At 36.9% G+C, this 15590-nt stretch overlaps 1 protein-coding gene across 1 annotated transcript; it reads right to left on the reverse strand.

Annotated features, from left to right (window-relative positions):
• Positions 1-4741: 4741 nt before the first annotated feature.
• On the reverse strand, positions 4742-14602 carry lcat.L (lecithin-cholesterol acyltransferase L homeolog). Its single transcript, NM_001094208.1, has 6 exons — positions 14337-14602; positions 11624-11780; positions 8247-8362; positions 7845-7940; positions 7071-7295; positions 4742-5630 (listed from the first exon to the last, which is right to left on the reverse strand). Exons 1-6 carry the CDS (start codon positions 14494-14496, stop codon positions 5104-5106), a joined length of 1281 nt encoding a protein of 426 aa, NP_001087677.1. The 5' UTR covers positions 14497-14602; the 3' UTR covers positions 4742-5103.
• Between the last annotated feature and the right edge of the window lie 988 nt (positions 14603-15590).

Consider the following 15590-nt stretch of genomic DNA (forward strand, 5'->3'; position numbering starts at 1 on the left):
ATATAAAAAAATCCATTTCTTGTTTTGAAAAACAGATTTCAATGCAGGATTCTGCTGTATTAGCACTATTAACTGATACATTTTGTAAAAAACATTTTTTTCCACGACAGTATCCCTTTAATTTAGTCCATATAGCGAAAACGAAAAATATACCATCTATGCTTCTCTCCCTAGATTTGGAGAAAGCGTTCAATACTATATCGTGGCCTTTCCTTTTTGAAGTCCTCAAAACTTTTAATTTCCCTCCATCCTTTTCCCAAGTAATCTCGGCATTATACTGCCGCCCTAGAGCAAGAGTCAACTATATGGGCTTCAGTTCCACAGAGTTCTCTATACTGAGAGGCACTAGACAGGGATGTCCCTTGTCTCCCCTGCTGTTCGCCTTAGCGATTGAGCCGCTCGCACAAGCCATTAGAGCTAATACCAAAATTTCGGGGGTGACAGTGGGGGAGACAGAATATAAATGTGCCTTATATGCCGATGATATTATTTTGACCCTGACCAAGCCCATGACTTTCCTGCCCTTTCTGTATGATATACTTTCCACATACTGTATGCTACACTGTCCGGTCTAGTGGTGAACTCCTCTAAATCAGAGGCGTTTAACATCTGCCTCCCTGACCATCAAAGGAAGCTCCTGGAAATAAACTTTGAATTCCAATGACGGCCAAAAACCATTAAATATTTAGGGACACTGATATCTTCCCACTTCTCTAATTTGGCCGCACACAATTACACTAAAATTGGTCATAAAGTATTAGCCATGATAACATCCTGGGGTAAAAGTAACCTGTCCTGGTTGGGGAGGGTTACGGCCTTGAAAATGTCTGCTCTCCCACTTCTGTTGTATGTTTTCCGCACTTTGCCAAACTACCCTCCAAGAGGTTTGATTGACACGTTACAAAAGGCTTTTAATAAGTTTGTATGGAAAGGTAGGAGAGCCAGATTAAATTTCTCTACAGCTTGCCGCAGTCGGTACAAACGGGGCCTTGGAATCCCGAACTTGAAATGTTACTTTTTTGCTGCTCAATTGTCTCAAATAGTCTCCTGGCCGTACGATACCCCATTGTGGGTTCACATTGAACAACACTCTCTCCAGGACCTAATTTACGGAATATACTGTGGATTACAAACTCTTCTCACAAAGTCCCGAATAACCCTATAGTGGCACATTCCATGAAAGTGTGGGCCCACACGAAAGACACCTACGGCCTATACTCTCTGCATAAACCGGCTACCTCTTTTCTTAACAATGTTGACTTCCCCCTGGTAAGTCATCTAAAGCTTTTGCTTGGTGGGAACAGTCTCACCTGTCGACAATCTACTCCCTCACACGGTCTAACAAAATATTGTCGTTTTCCCAACTTCAGGAAACATACAAGGCTCCTCAGGGGGAATGGTTACGATACCAACAGATCGAGCACTTCATAAAATCTCAACAAGAGGGAAATGTTTTCCCCCCTCTGACGGCTTTCGAAAGTTTTTGCCTACATCTGGTCTCCACCAAAGGAGCATTGTCGTACCTATATGATAATTTATCACTCCTATAAAAACATTGAAGTTCGTTCAATACTGGGAGAAGGATCTGAGGCAATGTCTGGATGAGGATACTTGGTCAGACATCTTTAAAAACACCATCAAGTGCTCAGTCAACGTTCTAATTCAGGAGACCTCCCAGAAGGTGCTGCACCAATGGTACCTGGTCCCAGAGAAGATCGCGAGATGGTATCCTACATCCTCCAAGTTATGCTTCAGAGCCTGCAACCAATCCGGCTCATTTCTCCACACATGGTGGAACTGCCCTGTGGCAACCCGTTTCTGGATTCGGGTATATACTCTTATTACCAGCGTCACGGGACTCACTCTCCCTAAAAACCCGGCTGAAGCCCTACTGAACAAACATATCCCGGGTGGCAATAAATACTCCAGGCGAATGATCACTTATATCTTTTCCGCAGCCAAGAGAACGATAGCGAAAGCCTGGAAAACTAACCCTGGATATACGAGAGGTGAAAAAGAGACTGGACAACCTACTATTAATGGAAAGACTCACAAGCATCGAAACCGGCCAATCCAAGGCTTTTAACAAAACCTGGTCCCTCTGGCTCTCCTACCGACAAATTTCTCAAGGCTTATTAACTTAGACCTTTCTGTTACAGGGTTGTGATGTTGAGCCATGCCATTATAACCAACAGCTCTTTTTCTCTTATGTGAATAACTTGCATTCATGTTTCCTTTTTTCCTTTTATTTTTTACTCCCTTTCCCTTTTGGTTGACAACTTGATGGATATGCTTTCTTGTCTACCTTATGTATGTATCAATACTATCTGTGACAATGAAAACTGTGCCCCGGGGTGTTCCCGGTCAGCACACACAAATGATGTCAACCTTCACTTTGTAAATAAAAATATATAAATAAAAAAAATAAAAAAATAGGAAGGCCAATAAAACAATAATAAATGTAAAATGAACAATGCAAATATTGCTTAGAATAGATCTATTTGTAACATACTAATGTTAAAGGTGAATTTAGGTATTTTGAGAAAAATGTAAAAGTAAACCACTGATACATTTGAGTATTGTTTTTTTTATACTTTATATACAGAGGCCACACTATTTTTATTGTATATGCCATTTTTTCCCTTTTCCTTCATGTGAGATTTGTCCCTGGATATTAAAAATACATTCTTCTATCGCATATATATTTCAAGTGGCCTAAGCACACCAAAACCGGCTTTAATTTACAAAATAAGAGGCCTGGCAGCCACAATTGACTAGTCTATAGCATCATAAATTATTTAAATGTATTTATTGAGAACCAACAGCAGTATATTGTTTTAAGTGGATGACAGTTTGAACCTACAATTTACTGTATGTAAGAATTGGTTTATACAGCTTTTGACATGCACAGCCTGTTAACAGATATAGCATTGCCATCTTGTGGACATGTAGGTAATTGTACTTAAATACTCTGTATTTGCTCTACTTCTAGTAATCCAGAACATTACAAGATCATTTGACATGGTTCTAAAATGCAATAAAAAGAAGTGAACAGTTCCAAAAAAATCCATCAGTGCAGGCACAGGCAGCTCTGCATTGAAAGTAATGGGAAACTCAATAGTGCAACTCTCCAATCTAGGAACATAAAGAACTGCTTGAAAAGTACTAAAACAGGGCCATTTGAACTTTTATAAAGGCCTACAAAGTATGTCGCAATTTTGCTTTAATATACCTGATACCTCTCAATTACAACTGATAACATCACTAAGCACCTTGCATAAGGATATATTTTACAGGGTGTTCATGCTCTTGTGTGTTATATAGTGAGTTATATATATATGACCATATAAAAACACGAGGCTGAAGGCCGAGTGTTTTTATACAGGCCATGGAACTCTGAGGTGACTTCTAATATCCTCATATTTTACAGGGGTACTTTATTTATTATAATACACAAGTTTCAGTGAGTCATGTGACAGAAATGACATCACTACTCACCGTTTATAAGGACATCATTTACAAGGTATTCATTGCTTTTGTGTATTATATGTATATACAGTATGTGTGTGTGTAAAATGACAGTTTCCAGATGTGCTGATCTATCCAACTGCTGTAATTGCTTGGCAGATGTCTGTTTCTAATTTAACATGCAAGTGTATTTCTGTTTATCAGTGTAACAAAACACTCAAATCCATTGTGATTCAATGTTCTATGACAGTACAAATTGAGAACCTGCAAGTGGATGAATATAGACACTGCATATATTTACCAGATCCTTCTTTCAGTGTATACTGTATTAATATCCTTCGCATATTCCCACCATGATAAGAGGATGCAGTTACTGTCTTTGGACTGCAGGTCGACAGAAGACTTGGGAGCCACTAAGAAGTTTCATTTTACTGTTATTCCATACATATTGGACCTCCTTTCCCATTATTTTACACATATATCACCCAGGCTGCCAATAGTTGTACTAATCTTTCAAATGTAATGAGGTGTTATAAAGAGGCCCAGTGCAGTGTGTATTTCAGATGGCATTAAGATTTAGCACAGCAGTGCAAAGAATATTCCTCCATGTAAGTTACTAAGGACAAATATAGGTGTCCCAAAGATGGATTTTGTTGCTGACTTGACCTGATGTAAGATAAAATGCAAGCCTGATTTACGTATGTCTATAGCTAGACAGGGAGGTGGAAGTTACATCTTTCTATGTATGGATCACCACCTACTTTGTTAATAAGGTTGTTTAATATAACTAAATCCATGTTGGGTTTCTGGGGCAAAGGTTGTGCCTTTTTACGGTCTTTTGCAGGCTACACACTCAGAAAAAAGGAAAAGACGTCAGCGTTTTTGGGACTTAGAAAATTCTTCAACAAAAAATTGAGTAAGTCCTATCCACTCCATTGCACTTTGCCTGGTCTGAGGTGGCAAAGGCAAGTCTGGCGCAAGAGGTAACGTTCAGTAAAATCCGCAATTTGCGGAGTTATGTCTGTTCGCCAGAGCAAAAATTCACCTGGCATTAGAATGCGAAGCATTGCTAGCGTCTATCCCCTTCACTAGTGAAGTGGCGCCTGTGCCCGTTAGGGAATTGGCGTAATTACAAAATGACATTACGCTGGTGAATTTTCTGCTAGCGTTGGTCACTTCGCCCTTTAGGGAATCTGCCCCAATGGCTCACATTTGCATCAACTACACATCTATAGAATGCAGATCATTTGCTAGTTAAATGATGTAGCTGAACTACATATTCAAACAATATTTAATGGAAGATTGCACATTGGACCACACAGTAATGGCCAGAGGGCATCACCAAGTTTATTTGGCTCATATTGAACAAAGATGCAAATTGCCCCTTGAATTTATGGAAATGGTTAACTATATTTCAGGAATCCTTTCACGTTACAGAAACATCAAATCACTTGAAATATATTGTTCACTTTCTACAACTGGGCACACTTATATAATAGTATCCTTTTGATATGCAGAGGCTCCCTGCCAGCTGGCATTACAATATGCACATACTTTATACTATCTAAAAGACCAACAGCAAATATAGTGTAAAAGTAAAGTAAATCAGTAATGATGGCTGTGTTACATTCTCAGTCAGTCTAGATTGCTCTCCAGCAGTATATCATTAATGAGAGTTAATGTCTGGTTGCTAAAGACCATATTAAGATGCTGGATCCCTGCAAGTTCATGGATGTGCACTTTCTGTTTCTGCTGATTGATCCACCTCTTGCACAGTTCCATGCTTCTTGTATGCACTGTATCATCCCCATCTGAATACTTGATGTCTATGGCAGGCTCATTTGGGAAACCTTCTCCATAAATGTATGTTTCTGCAGTAGGGATCCCAGTACCATAGATGCAATATACTTCTACTCCTGGTGGGGGAAGACCCTCTATCAACCCCTTTGTATCCTCCCACATGTACCAGCCATCCTCAAACCCGATGTCATGGAATAACTTCTGATAGTCCTTGTATGTGTAATTGTCAGAAGGAGTAGAAATAAAGACATGGGATTCTGGCCAGCCTAAGTTTGTTGGGAGCATCCACGGATTTGTGGTAGTCATACGTTGCTCTTCTCGGATTTTGATGTTGGAGACCATTGGAATGCCATGATTATCTCCTACAAATTTAAATGATAGATTTTTGAGATCAAGACCAAGGCAACCTGTTCAAAACAATAATATACAAATACACACAAATAATAATATATTTATTCAGTATACTGTTTTAATGGAAGGTTGTTTACACAGATTCCAATTCTGACCCTGTGATGTACAAATCTAACTCCACCTAGATACAGGATCATTTATGCTATATTACTAAGGTGGAATTTTGAGACGTTTACAATACAGATTCCTTTAAAATGGAATATACTGTATGGTACTTTTTTTTTTTTACTCAACTCTATCATTATTTAATATGATCTAAACTTATTATACCACAGCAAATTTATCAGTTGCATTTAGCATGATAGAGGTTAAAGGATACTCTGGGAAATGGTATTTCTAGGTACTTCAAAGAATGGTAAGGGAACTAACAACTTATATAATTATTACTGGTAAATTAAAGTAGTTTATACATAGAAGCACGTCGAAACAAGCTATTCATTTATATAGTACATGACAGCTCTAATTTTTTTAAACTATTCACTATTTTTCTGTAATAATAAAGCAGTACTTGTACTTAATTGTAGCTAAGCTGCATGAATACATATTGGCAGGGCCGCCATTAGAAATCACGGGGCCCCGTACAACAAAATTTTTGGGGCCCCCTGGGCCCCGCCCACACTGACGACCAAGCTCCGCCCCATATCCCGCCCACATCGCAGTTAAAAGACCACACAGAAAATTAATATTTTTTAAAAAAAAAAAACCCAAAAAAAAACAATGGTGGCAAGGGGCCCCTTACGAGTTAAAAAAAAAATTGGGGCCCCAAAAACAAAAGTTTTAAAAAAAAGATTGGTGGCAGGGGCCTATAGAATATTAAAATAATACATTGGTGGCCAGGGGATTAAAAAAAAAAAAAAACACAAACTGGTGTTCAGTAGAATTGAACTCATGGCTTCAGTACTTCAACTTCGCCTCCTTTCGTGACTTCGGGTCTTTTCACCGCTTCAGGACTTCGGCTTCGGCTGTTTTCGTGACTTCGGGTCTTTTCGGCGCTTCGTGACTTCGGGACTTCGGCTTTTTCCGTGACTTCGGGTCTTTTCGTCGCATCGGCTTCGGCTTTTCGGCACTTCCGCATTCGGCACTGAAGAGGCAAGACGTACGGCTCGGGCGCTCGTAAGGGGGGCCCGGATCTTCAAAAAAATGCAGCGCTGCCGGGCCCCCCTTCATGCCCGGGCCCGGTACGCTTGTCCCCCCTGTCCCCCCCTGATGGCGGCCCTGCATATTGGTACCAAAACAAGCCGCCTGGGTTTATTTAACGTCTACAAGCTATGACGACCCAAATTATGGAAAAATAAACCCTTAATTAGAAAACCACAGGTCCCAAGCATTCCAGATAATACATTCTATACTTGTAATAAAAACATAATTCCTAATGAAGTATTTAAACTGACCTGACATGAGTACAAGGAGAGGTTTGACTGCACCTCCCCATGGAGCTCCAAGGGATATAAATCCTTTTACATATTTGTCTTTCCATTCCTGGGGCTGATGGTTGAGAAAATAGAGTAGGTACAAATTGCCAAGACTGTGACCAATGATGAAGACAGGCTCATTATATTCCACGCTCATCTCTTCTATCAGATTCTTAAGTTTCTCAAAGTATTCTTTCTGCCCATCTAAACAACAAGGGGGAAAAAAGCATCAGTAAAGGACATCCTGAGAGGTTTCCATTTCAGTTATGTTTAAATAGCACACATTTCATGAATGTTTGAAGACCAGTAGCACTTAGACATTAAAATTACCTGAATGCATTTACAAAGATAGACAATTTTTTAGTCTGAGTTTGTTTTAAAACTTCATTTCAGAAAAACTTTGACATAATTTGATGAAAGATAGCCAAAGGCTCAGCCGGGTGCTAACCATAAAAGTTAATAGCGGTCCACAAAAGGACTCGCAGCAACAATAAATATACTTCAGTGCATCTTTAATATTGCATGGTAAATGCGTTTTGGTCCACATGGGGCCGCCATCCTGATGACGATTGATGTACTGTATATTTATTGTTGATGTGAGTGCTTTTGTGGATATATATATATATATATATATATATATATATATATATATATATATATATATATATATATATATATATATATATATAAAGCAAATGTTTTTGAGTTTGCATAGTTAGAGTGATATGTAAGTTTTGCACTCCTTATACTCACTGGGAGCTATACGCCAATCATATGGTGCAGCTCTAACGGTCTGGTCTCTTACATACCCATTATTCACTAAATTCTGCACAAGAGTGTGAAAATAACCTGTGAATGAAATATTGATAAGGGTTAATGAAATTTAGAACTGAAAATGCAGCCCAAACACACAACAGTCTTGCATACAGGACATAGCTTACTTCTAGTTTATATACATATTTTTTTAAAGTTGCTTAGACTTGCATTTTCTTTCGTTATGCAAAAATAGTTTTTGGGTGGAGTGTCTAATATTGGTAATGTTCAAATTTGTACATAATTCAATAGTGTGACTGTCCGATTTATATTAAGCAAAAGAAACAATGGAATATTCCTAAGGTAAAACTGGTAAAAATATAGGCATTATAGTCATCTTACCAGCTAACTTGCTTTTATCCAGGTACTCAACAGAATGGGTCTTTCCAAAACCTGGGACCTGGACATCAACTCCTGGAGCATTTGAAGCCATTCTTGTAGTCTTATTGTAAACAACCCTGTGGAGGATGCACTGAATCTGTTTATGTAAATCCCAATCAATCACATTGCATTCTTTTGTATTAATGAATTCATATTGAAATGTAAAGATCTATGAAGGCAATCTAGGTACAATTCCCAATTATTTGTTTTTATTAATGTATGAGTATCAGTAATTCCCACAAATATTTATGACAAGGAATCACAAACAAAAAAATAAGCAGAAAATGCTGGCTGCTGATATGGAAGTTGTCTGCAAAAAGGAATCTTAACCTCTAACAATGAGTATTTATTTGAGCCACTGGCCTCAACAACAGGTACAAACATGCTTTGTTTTTTTTGTAGTATAGATTGCAGTACAATGACCTAGAATGCAGGCAAAGCAATCAAAAATAGTTAAAATGTTTTGTGTACTCCAGGGAACTGTGTCCACTGTCTTGACAGCGGGATGTGGTTTACAAATGAATCATAAAGGATGTGGAAGTAGTATCTGCTGGAACTGGATTGGAACAGAATGCAGAATGAATTGGATGAAGCAGCTTAGATCCTAGACAGGATAATCATCTATAGGTGATACATAATACAAATTTAAGGAGGTTTAGCCTTTCCGAAAAATGTATCAACTGCCATATATTCAAAAATAATTGTGCATTCTCCAACTGAAAACATTTTATTATCCCCCAAACAAGATGTTGAACCTCCTCCCCTGAGGAACCCTGAAGTTGAGAATGCAGGAGATAATTTGTAGCTTTCTGGATAACGGGTTTCCGGATAACGGATCCAATACCTGTATTTAATACCTTGGTCCCGTTGACTATTCAAGCATGTACTTAATATTCCAGATTTTATTTTCTGAACATGATTGTGTATGTGAGTGTGTGTATGTGTGTGTGTGTGTGTCTGTACTACATACTCATTGTTTACACTGAAATTCTTCTCAGTAAAAGGGATAGGAAATTCTAGTTTGGGAAGGTTTTCCATAGGCGAACCTTATAAGTATTTAGTCTCCCTAAATCTTCATTAGTCTCTGCCTAAATCAGTAAAACAGTATGAAACTAATGACTCTCCTAAAATAAAATGCTAATGCATTGGCAGGCCATTATTGCTCATATTATTCCTATGAACAATAATTTCAAATATTCTGACAATGCTGGAAGAATTTAGCGACAACAAGAAAAATGTCATCATAGAAAGAGATTAGCCTATAGCTAACTGAGCTTCCAATTTTAAAGAAAAGCAACTTATATTTTTAGTTTGCATGCATATTTGAGATTTTTACCAACTTATTTGAACAGCTCGTAGGGGCCAATTCACCAAGCTCGAGTGAAGGATTCGAAGTAAAAAAATTTCGAATTTCGAGTGGTTTTTTGTGCTCCTCGACTATCGAATTGGCGTAAATTCGCCTGAGTAGAATGATTCGAATAGATAGAGCGCAAAACGCTGCGACTATTCGCAATTCAATAGTCAAAGTACTGGGTCGAGCGCAAAAACGCTGCGGCTATTCGCCCATTCGATAGTCGAAGTACTGTCTCTTTTAAAAATACTTTGACTGCCTACTTCGCCACCTAAAACCTAAAAGCCTATGAGAAAGTCCCATAGGCTTGTTTTCCAAGTTTTTCGAATAAAAAGGCATTCGATCGAATGAAAATCCTTCGAGCGAATCTTCGATCGAGTGCCTATTCGCCTGGCGAATATTCGCCAATTCGACTATTCGCCAGCGCATAAATTCGCCCGAATTGCCTATTCCATTCTATTCCCCAGTCGAATTTCGAGGGATTTAACCCTTCGAAATTCAACCCTTGATGAATTTGCCCCTTAATGTTGGCACAAATATAAAAAACACAAGTGTAAGGGGCAGATTTATAAAGGGTCGAAGTGGATTTGAGGGAATTTTCGAAGTAAAAAAATTCGAAATTCCCCTCCGGATGATTGATTTATGAGAAGTACTCTGCCGTAATTGAGGTTATTGGCTATTTATTTCTTCAAACCATCGCTATACATATAAGTACTTGTAAACGGAGCTGATTAAGTGTAAAGCATATATGTGCTGTTTATTGTTTGTTTTTTTGTTTTTTGTTTAAAATGCAAAATAAAAACCTTTAAAAAAAAAAAAAATTCGAAATTCGAAGTGATTTTTTGGATACTTCGACCATCGAATAGGATACTAGAACTTCGAATTTACTTTAACTTCGACTCGAAGTAAAAGTTGTTTGAATGTTCGATAATCGAAGTACTGTCTCTTTAAAAAAAACTTCAATACTTCGCCAAGTTAAACCTGCCGAAGTGCTATGTTAGCCTATGGGAACCTTCTAGACCAATTATCTAAGTCTTCACACATCGAAGTAAAATCGTTCGATCGTACGCTAAAATCGTTCGAATCGTTTGATTCGAACGATTTAATCGTACGATCAAATGATTTTACTTAGATCATTCGATGGCCAAATTCTGTGAAAAATACTTTGACTTCGATATTCGAATTCAAAGTATTTTAATTCGATGGTTGAATTTCGGAGTATTTTACACTTCGAAATTCGACCCTTGATAAATCTGCCCCTAAGTATCACACAGGATCTTATCATGTCAGTCTCAAATTAATTCTAGTACGAACAGCTTTCGTATTGGCCTTACTATGGGCTACATGTATGAAACCAATGTAAATTTAGAGGAAACTGGCCAATGTGTTTTAGTGGCATACAAATATGTATTCCCTCATGTTGTAATAATTTGTTTAAATGTGCTAAACAATTCTCCATCCATGGTCTTCATCCAGCCACTTGTGAGCAACATTTTGCTTGCCACTTTTTTAGCAGTTCCTCTAAGTGCTTATTTACTAGCATATGTGCTAAAGTGCACCAGTACAGTTACCCATAGGAAACAAACATCAATTTGATGTGTTCAGTCCACCATAAGATAGAAAATGAAACCAAAAGTTGTATTCGTTGCATCTGTAATTGCACTTTTTCAATTACAATTAATTTTCACCTGGGCAGTAATCAGTAGCAACCAATCAGTGATTAACTTTTTTTCAGCCCCTGCAAAACAATGAAAAGAAGGTGCAAACATGCCCAGTGTTGAACCCCAATACGTTGGTATATCAACCCCACTCATTTCTGACTAAAGGTGTTCATCAAGTGTTGCTAAACAAACATGAGATTTCTATTAGTCTACTAATCAGTAAATATTAGGAAAACTTTATCATGAAAAAGTAACTTTCTTTACTCATGACAAGTGAATTGTCTTTAAAGTCCTCAATCTCTTTGTATGACAACAAATAACGTTACCTGATATTATCTATCCAACAGTCTATTCCTAGGGGCAGGAACATGTTCAGATTCAGCCATATTGTAAAGTAGTCATCGGTTTTTTTGTAGCACACCCAGTTTACAACATCTTCTTTGTCAACTTTTGCTTCTAGCTGGTTTCCAAAACATCCTGGGACTGGGAAACAGTTAGGATAAAACTATACTTAAATGGATATTGTCATGAAAAAATAAATATATATACATATATAAGCCCCTTATTTATTGCTCCAACAACAGATTAATCGACTTGGAAAACAGCTCAAACACAGTATGTAAATGCAGACGTGTCCATATTGATTTATGGGAGTGGATCACTAGGTTAAAGTTGCCTGGTTCATGAAAAGTCATTTAAAGTTTAACTGTGAATAACTTTCATTTTAAAAAGGATAGCATGATAGCTTAAGGAGCTGTTATGCCGGAGATAAGCGTTAGATGACAAAGATTAACATTGATTTATAAATAAAATCATGGACCCTCCCGATACACTAGAAGGTTATCAAATAAGATAACCCTTAGTTTAGTAACCCTTAGGAACCAACCCCATGTTTCTGCATTCTTACTGCAGCAGAAAATCAGTGCTTAATGCTGATTATTAGTTCCTTGAACACTGCAAACACTGTCAGTGTTAAGAGACAGCCCTCTCAAATTGCACTTTGCACATTGTACTTGAGCTCAATTTTAATCTTAAATGAGTCATTAGTTCTATTTTGCTTATGTTCAAAAAGGTCTATATAGGTGTATAATACACAAAAGCCATGAATATCTTGTAAATAATATCCTTATAAACGGTGAGTTCTGATGTCATTTCTGTCACATGACTCACTGAAATTTGTGTATTATAATAAATAAAGTACCCCCAGTTGTAAAATATGAGGATATTAGAAGTTACCTCGGAGTTCCATGACCTGTATAAAAACACTCAGCCTTTGGCCTCGTGTTTTTATATGGTCATGAAACTCCTCGGTAACTTATAATATCCTTATATTTTACAAGAGGGGGTACTTTATTCACTATATACTACCCATTTAAAATTCAATACAAGGAATAGTAATTGTATTCCAATAAGTATGTGCTACACGCTATACACACACAAACCAAAGAATTTAAAGAACAAAATAAACCAATCAAATATTATTGCATAACTGTGACAGTAAAATGCATCAGATGAATAATTAAGTGAATAGACAAGCATTCTGTGTAAAAGTTCATAGAGATACTAGAATGGGGTTTCAGTTTTACCAAAAGGTATTGTATAAGGTGTAAGGAACCTAAAATTTCTCATGTTGCCTATATTTGCTATAGAGTAAAACAATTAACAGAATGAATTCGATTTAGAAGAATTATACAAAGCTATTTTTTTAAATTGACCCATGTTATTACATTTAAAGGAAATATAAAACCCTCAAAATGAATATGGCTAATAATGCCATATTTTATATACTGCACCAAAATAAAGTTTCAGCTTCTTTATGGCAGCAATGATCCAGGACTTCGTCACAGGGGGTCACCATCTTGGAAAGTGTCTGTGACGCTCACATACTTAGTGGGCTTTGAGCGGCTGTTGAGAAGCTAAGTTTAGGGGTTGTTGCAAATTATCAAGCAAAAAATGAGGTAGGTCTATATTATAAGCTGATGCTACAGGGCTGATTATTAAATTCTGATGCTAGTTGCACTGGCGTTGAGCTGTCATGTAGTACTTATCTGTATTAATTACTACTCAACCTTATATTGTGACCTTTATATTCCATGTGTACTGTATATTGTGAGTGGGTCCCTAAGCTCATTAAGTGACATTAGCACAGAGCATTTGCAGTGAATCAGTAGAAAAGAAGATGGGGAGCTACTGGGGCATCTTTGGAGACACAGATCTTCCCTAAAGGGCTGTGGTTGCCTTGGGCTGGTACAGACGCACAAAACATAATGTACAACATTTCTACCTACTTCTTTAGTTAAGCTTTAGTTCCTTTAAGGACAGTATACCCCTTTTCAACAGGTTCAATAAATAGGATTGGTTATGAATAGATATTTTGCCTATTGTTTTAATACAAAATACTTTGTTTTTTATTATCTCTTCAGCAAAACAGGGCAAACAGGGAAACTATAGCTACACAATTAAACAGTGTTTCATTTCATGTCCCTGTTCTATGTGAGACGACCCTAGAAACATTACTGGCATAATATAAACCACAGTTACCAATAATCAATAATATATAATATCGGCTGGTGCATATTAATTAATTTATATTTGCAAAAGTCATATGTTGCATACAGAAATACATTTTACATTTGCATTCTTCCATAAAAGATTATTTCAGAACATGAGCAATGTGATTTAATTATAGGCATTGGATCTATAATCTAGAATTTTGAGCACTGTGCAATATGGCTTTTAAGAGAAATTAAATTATTAAAAAAAACATAAGGAATATTTTGCCAATGATATAAATTTATGGTAGCTCCGTTATCATCAAGTATTGTGTAATTATAACAGAAAAGCAGATACATAAAAAATAAAGAATTGCTTGAAAAATAGGACACTGTTGTAAACAGAAATGCTGTATTTCAGAGCTTTCTGGATAACAGGTTTCCTGGAAAATAACCCATATTATACAGCCTATATGTGTCCATTTCATTAATTCTTTACCTTACTACTATTTTACATAACATAATCTCTGCAATGGTTTGGGCTTACCTAGTACGACAGGAGGAGTGCTGTTAGTTTGGGCAGCTTCTGGTGTATTACTCGGAGGAAACAAGACATTCAGAAGCCACAATGCTCTTGCAGGATAAAATTGGATAAAACACAATAATAAGATTATGGTCCAAGGAAAGAAACTGACACAGTTTGCCATGGTTTTCTTCTTTCTTAAAGACGCTTACTAAGCATAGAGCCTGTGAGAAAAGCTGCAGATAACGAATTCATGGGCTGAGATTTGGAAGGGAGGGGAAACAGAATTTGGTCTGAAAAGGAAAAGTCATAGTGCATACAGAGAGAGAGCGGGATTTAGAAGTTAATGGATGATGCATTTAGAACACATTACACAATGTTTTTCTGCCTTAGCAGGGAGTCTCTGTGTGATGGTTCCAGAAGTTTCTGTGAAATAAAGGCCCTAATTGTTGCTAGCAGCCCATCAAGTACGAAGGCTTTTCCTTGTTTTGCAAATTTGTAAAAAGCTGTCAATCATGCAAATCCTAAAGGCAAAAACAAAGAAAACATATAATGAGCTGTTGCTAACCCTTTCCCTTTTACTGGCCCTCTTCTGTCATGAGCTGCCTCATGGTCCTTCTCTCGCAATACATGAATAAATTGTAAACTGATCTAATTTATTAAAGAACGTGCAATTAACCCTTCAATGTTTTGCAGGCAAACTGCTAAATTTTACTCCTGTTTGGTTAAAAAGTGTACAGTAGAGCTTTGTGATCACAACTTTGCTAGAATGCATAACATATCACCTTTCCTATATCTACTATTTGGTGTGTATATATATATATATATATATATATATATATATATATATATATATATATTTATATACAGATATGGCAGCATTTAAAACCTATACTAGAAAGTAATGTGTAATATTATATAAAAGTAATATACAGGTATTTTGGGGGAAATTATTTCTTTGTGTTTATTATAGTCTCATTTTGTACGAGTTTTGCACTGAGGTGAGTGTTTCCTGCCACTTATGTGAGAAACTCTGCTTTCTTTCTGGCAGTCTGATCTTTCAAATTGTTGAAGTTTTAAATTAATTTAATTTCTCTGAACATCCAATGTGACATCAAATAATTTAGAACTATTGAAGTTTATAGAAAATATTAAATTGCTGTACTATTGAGGAGCACAGTATAAAAGCATATATCCCTCATACAGATCTATACTATATGGAATATAGTAACATAGAAGATGAGGTTGAAAAAAGACATGAGCCCAACAAACCAAAGC

The sequence above is a fragment of the Xenopus laevis genome, chromosome 4L (assembly GCF_017654675.1).
Source record: "Xenopus laevis strain J_2021 chromosome 4L, Xenopus_laevis_v10.1, whole genome shotgun sequence".
Lineage (NCBI taxonomy): Eukaryota > Metazoa > Chordata > Amphibia > Anura > Pipidae > Xenopus > Xenopus laevis.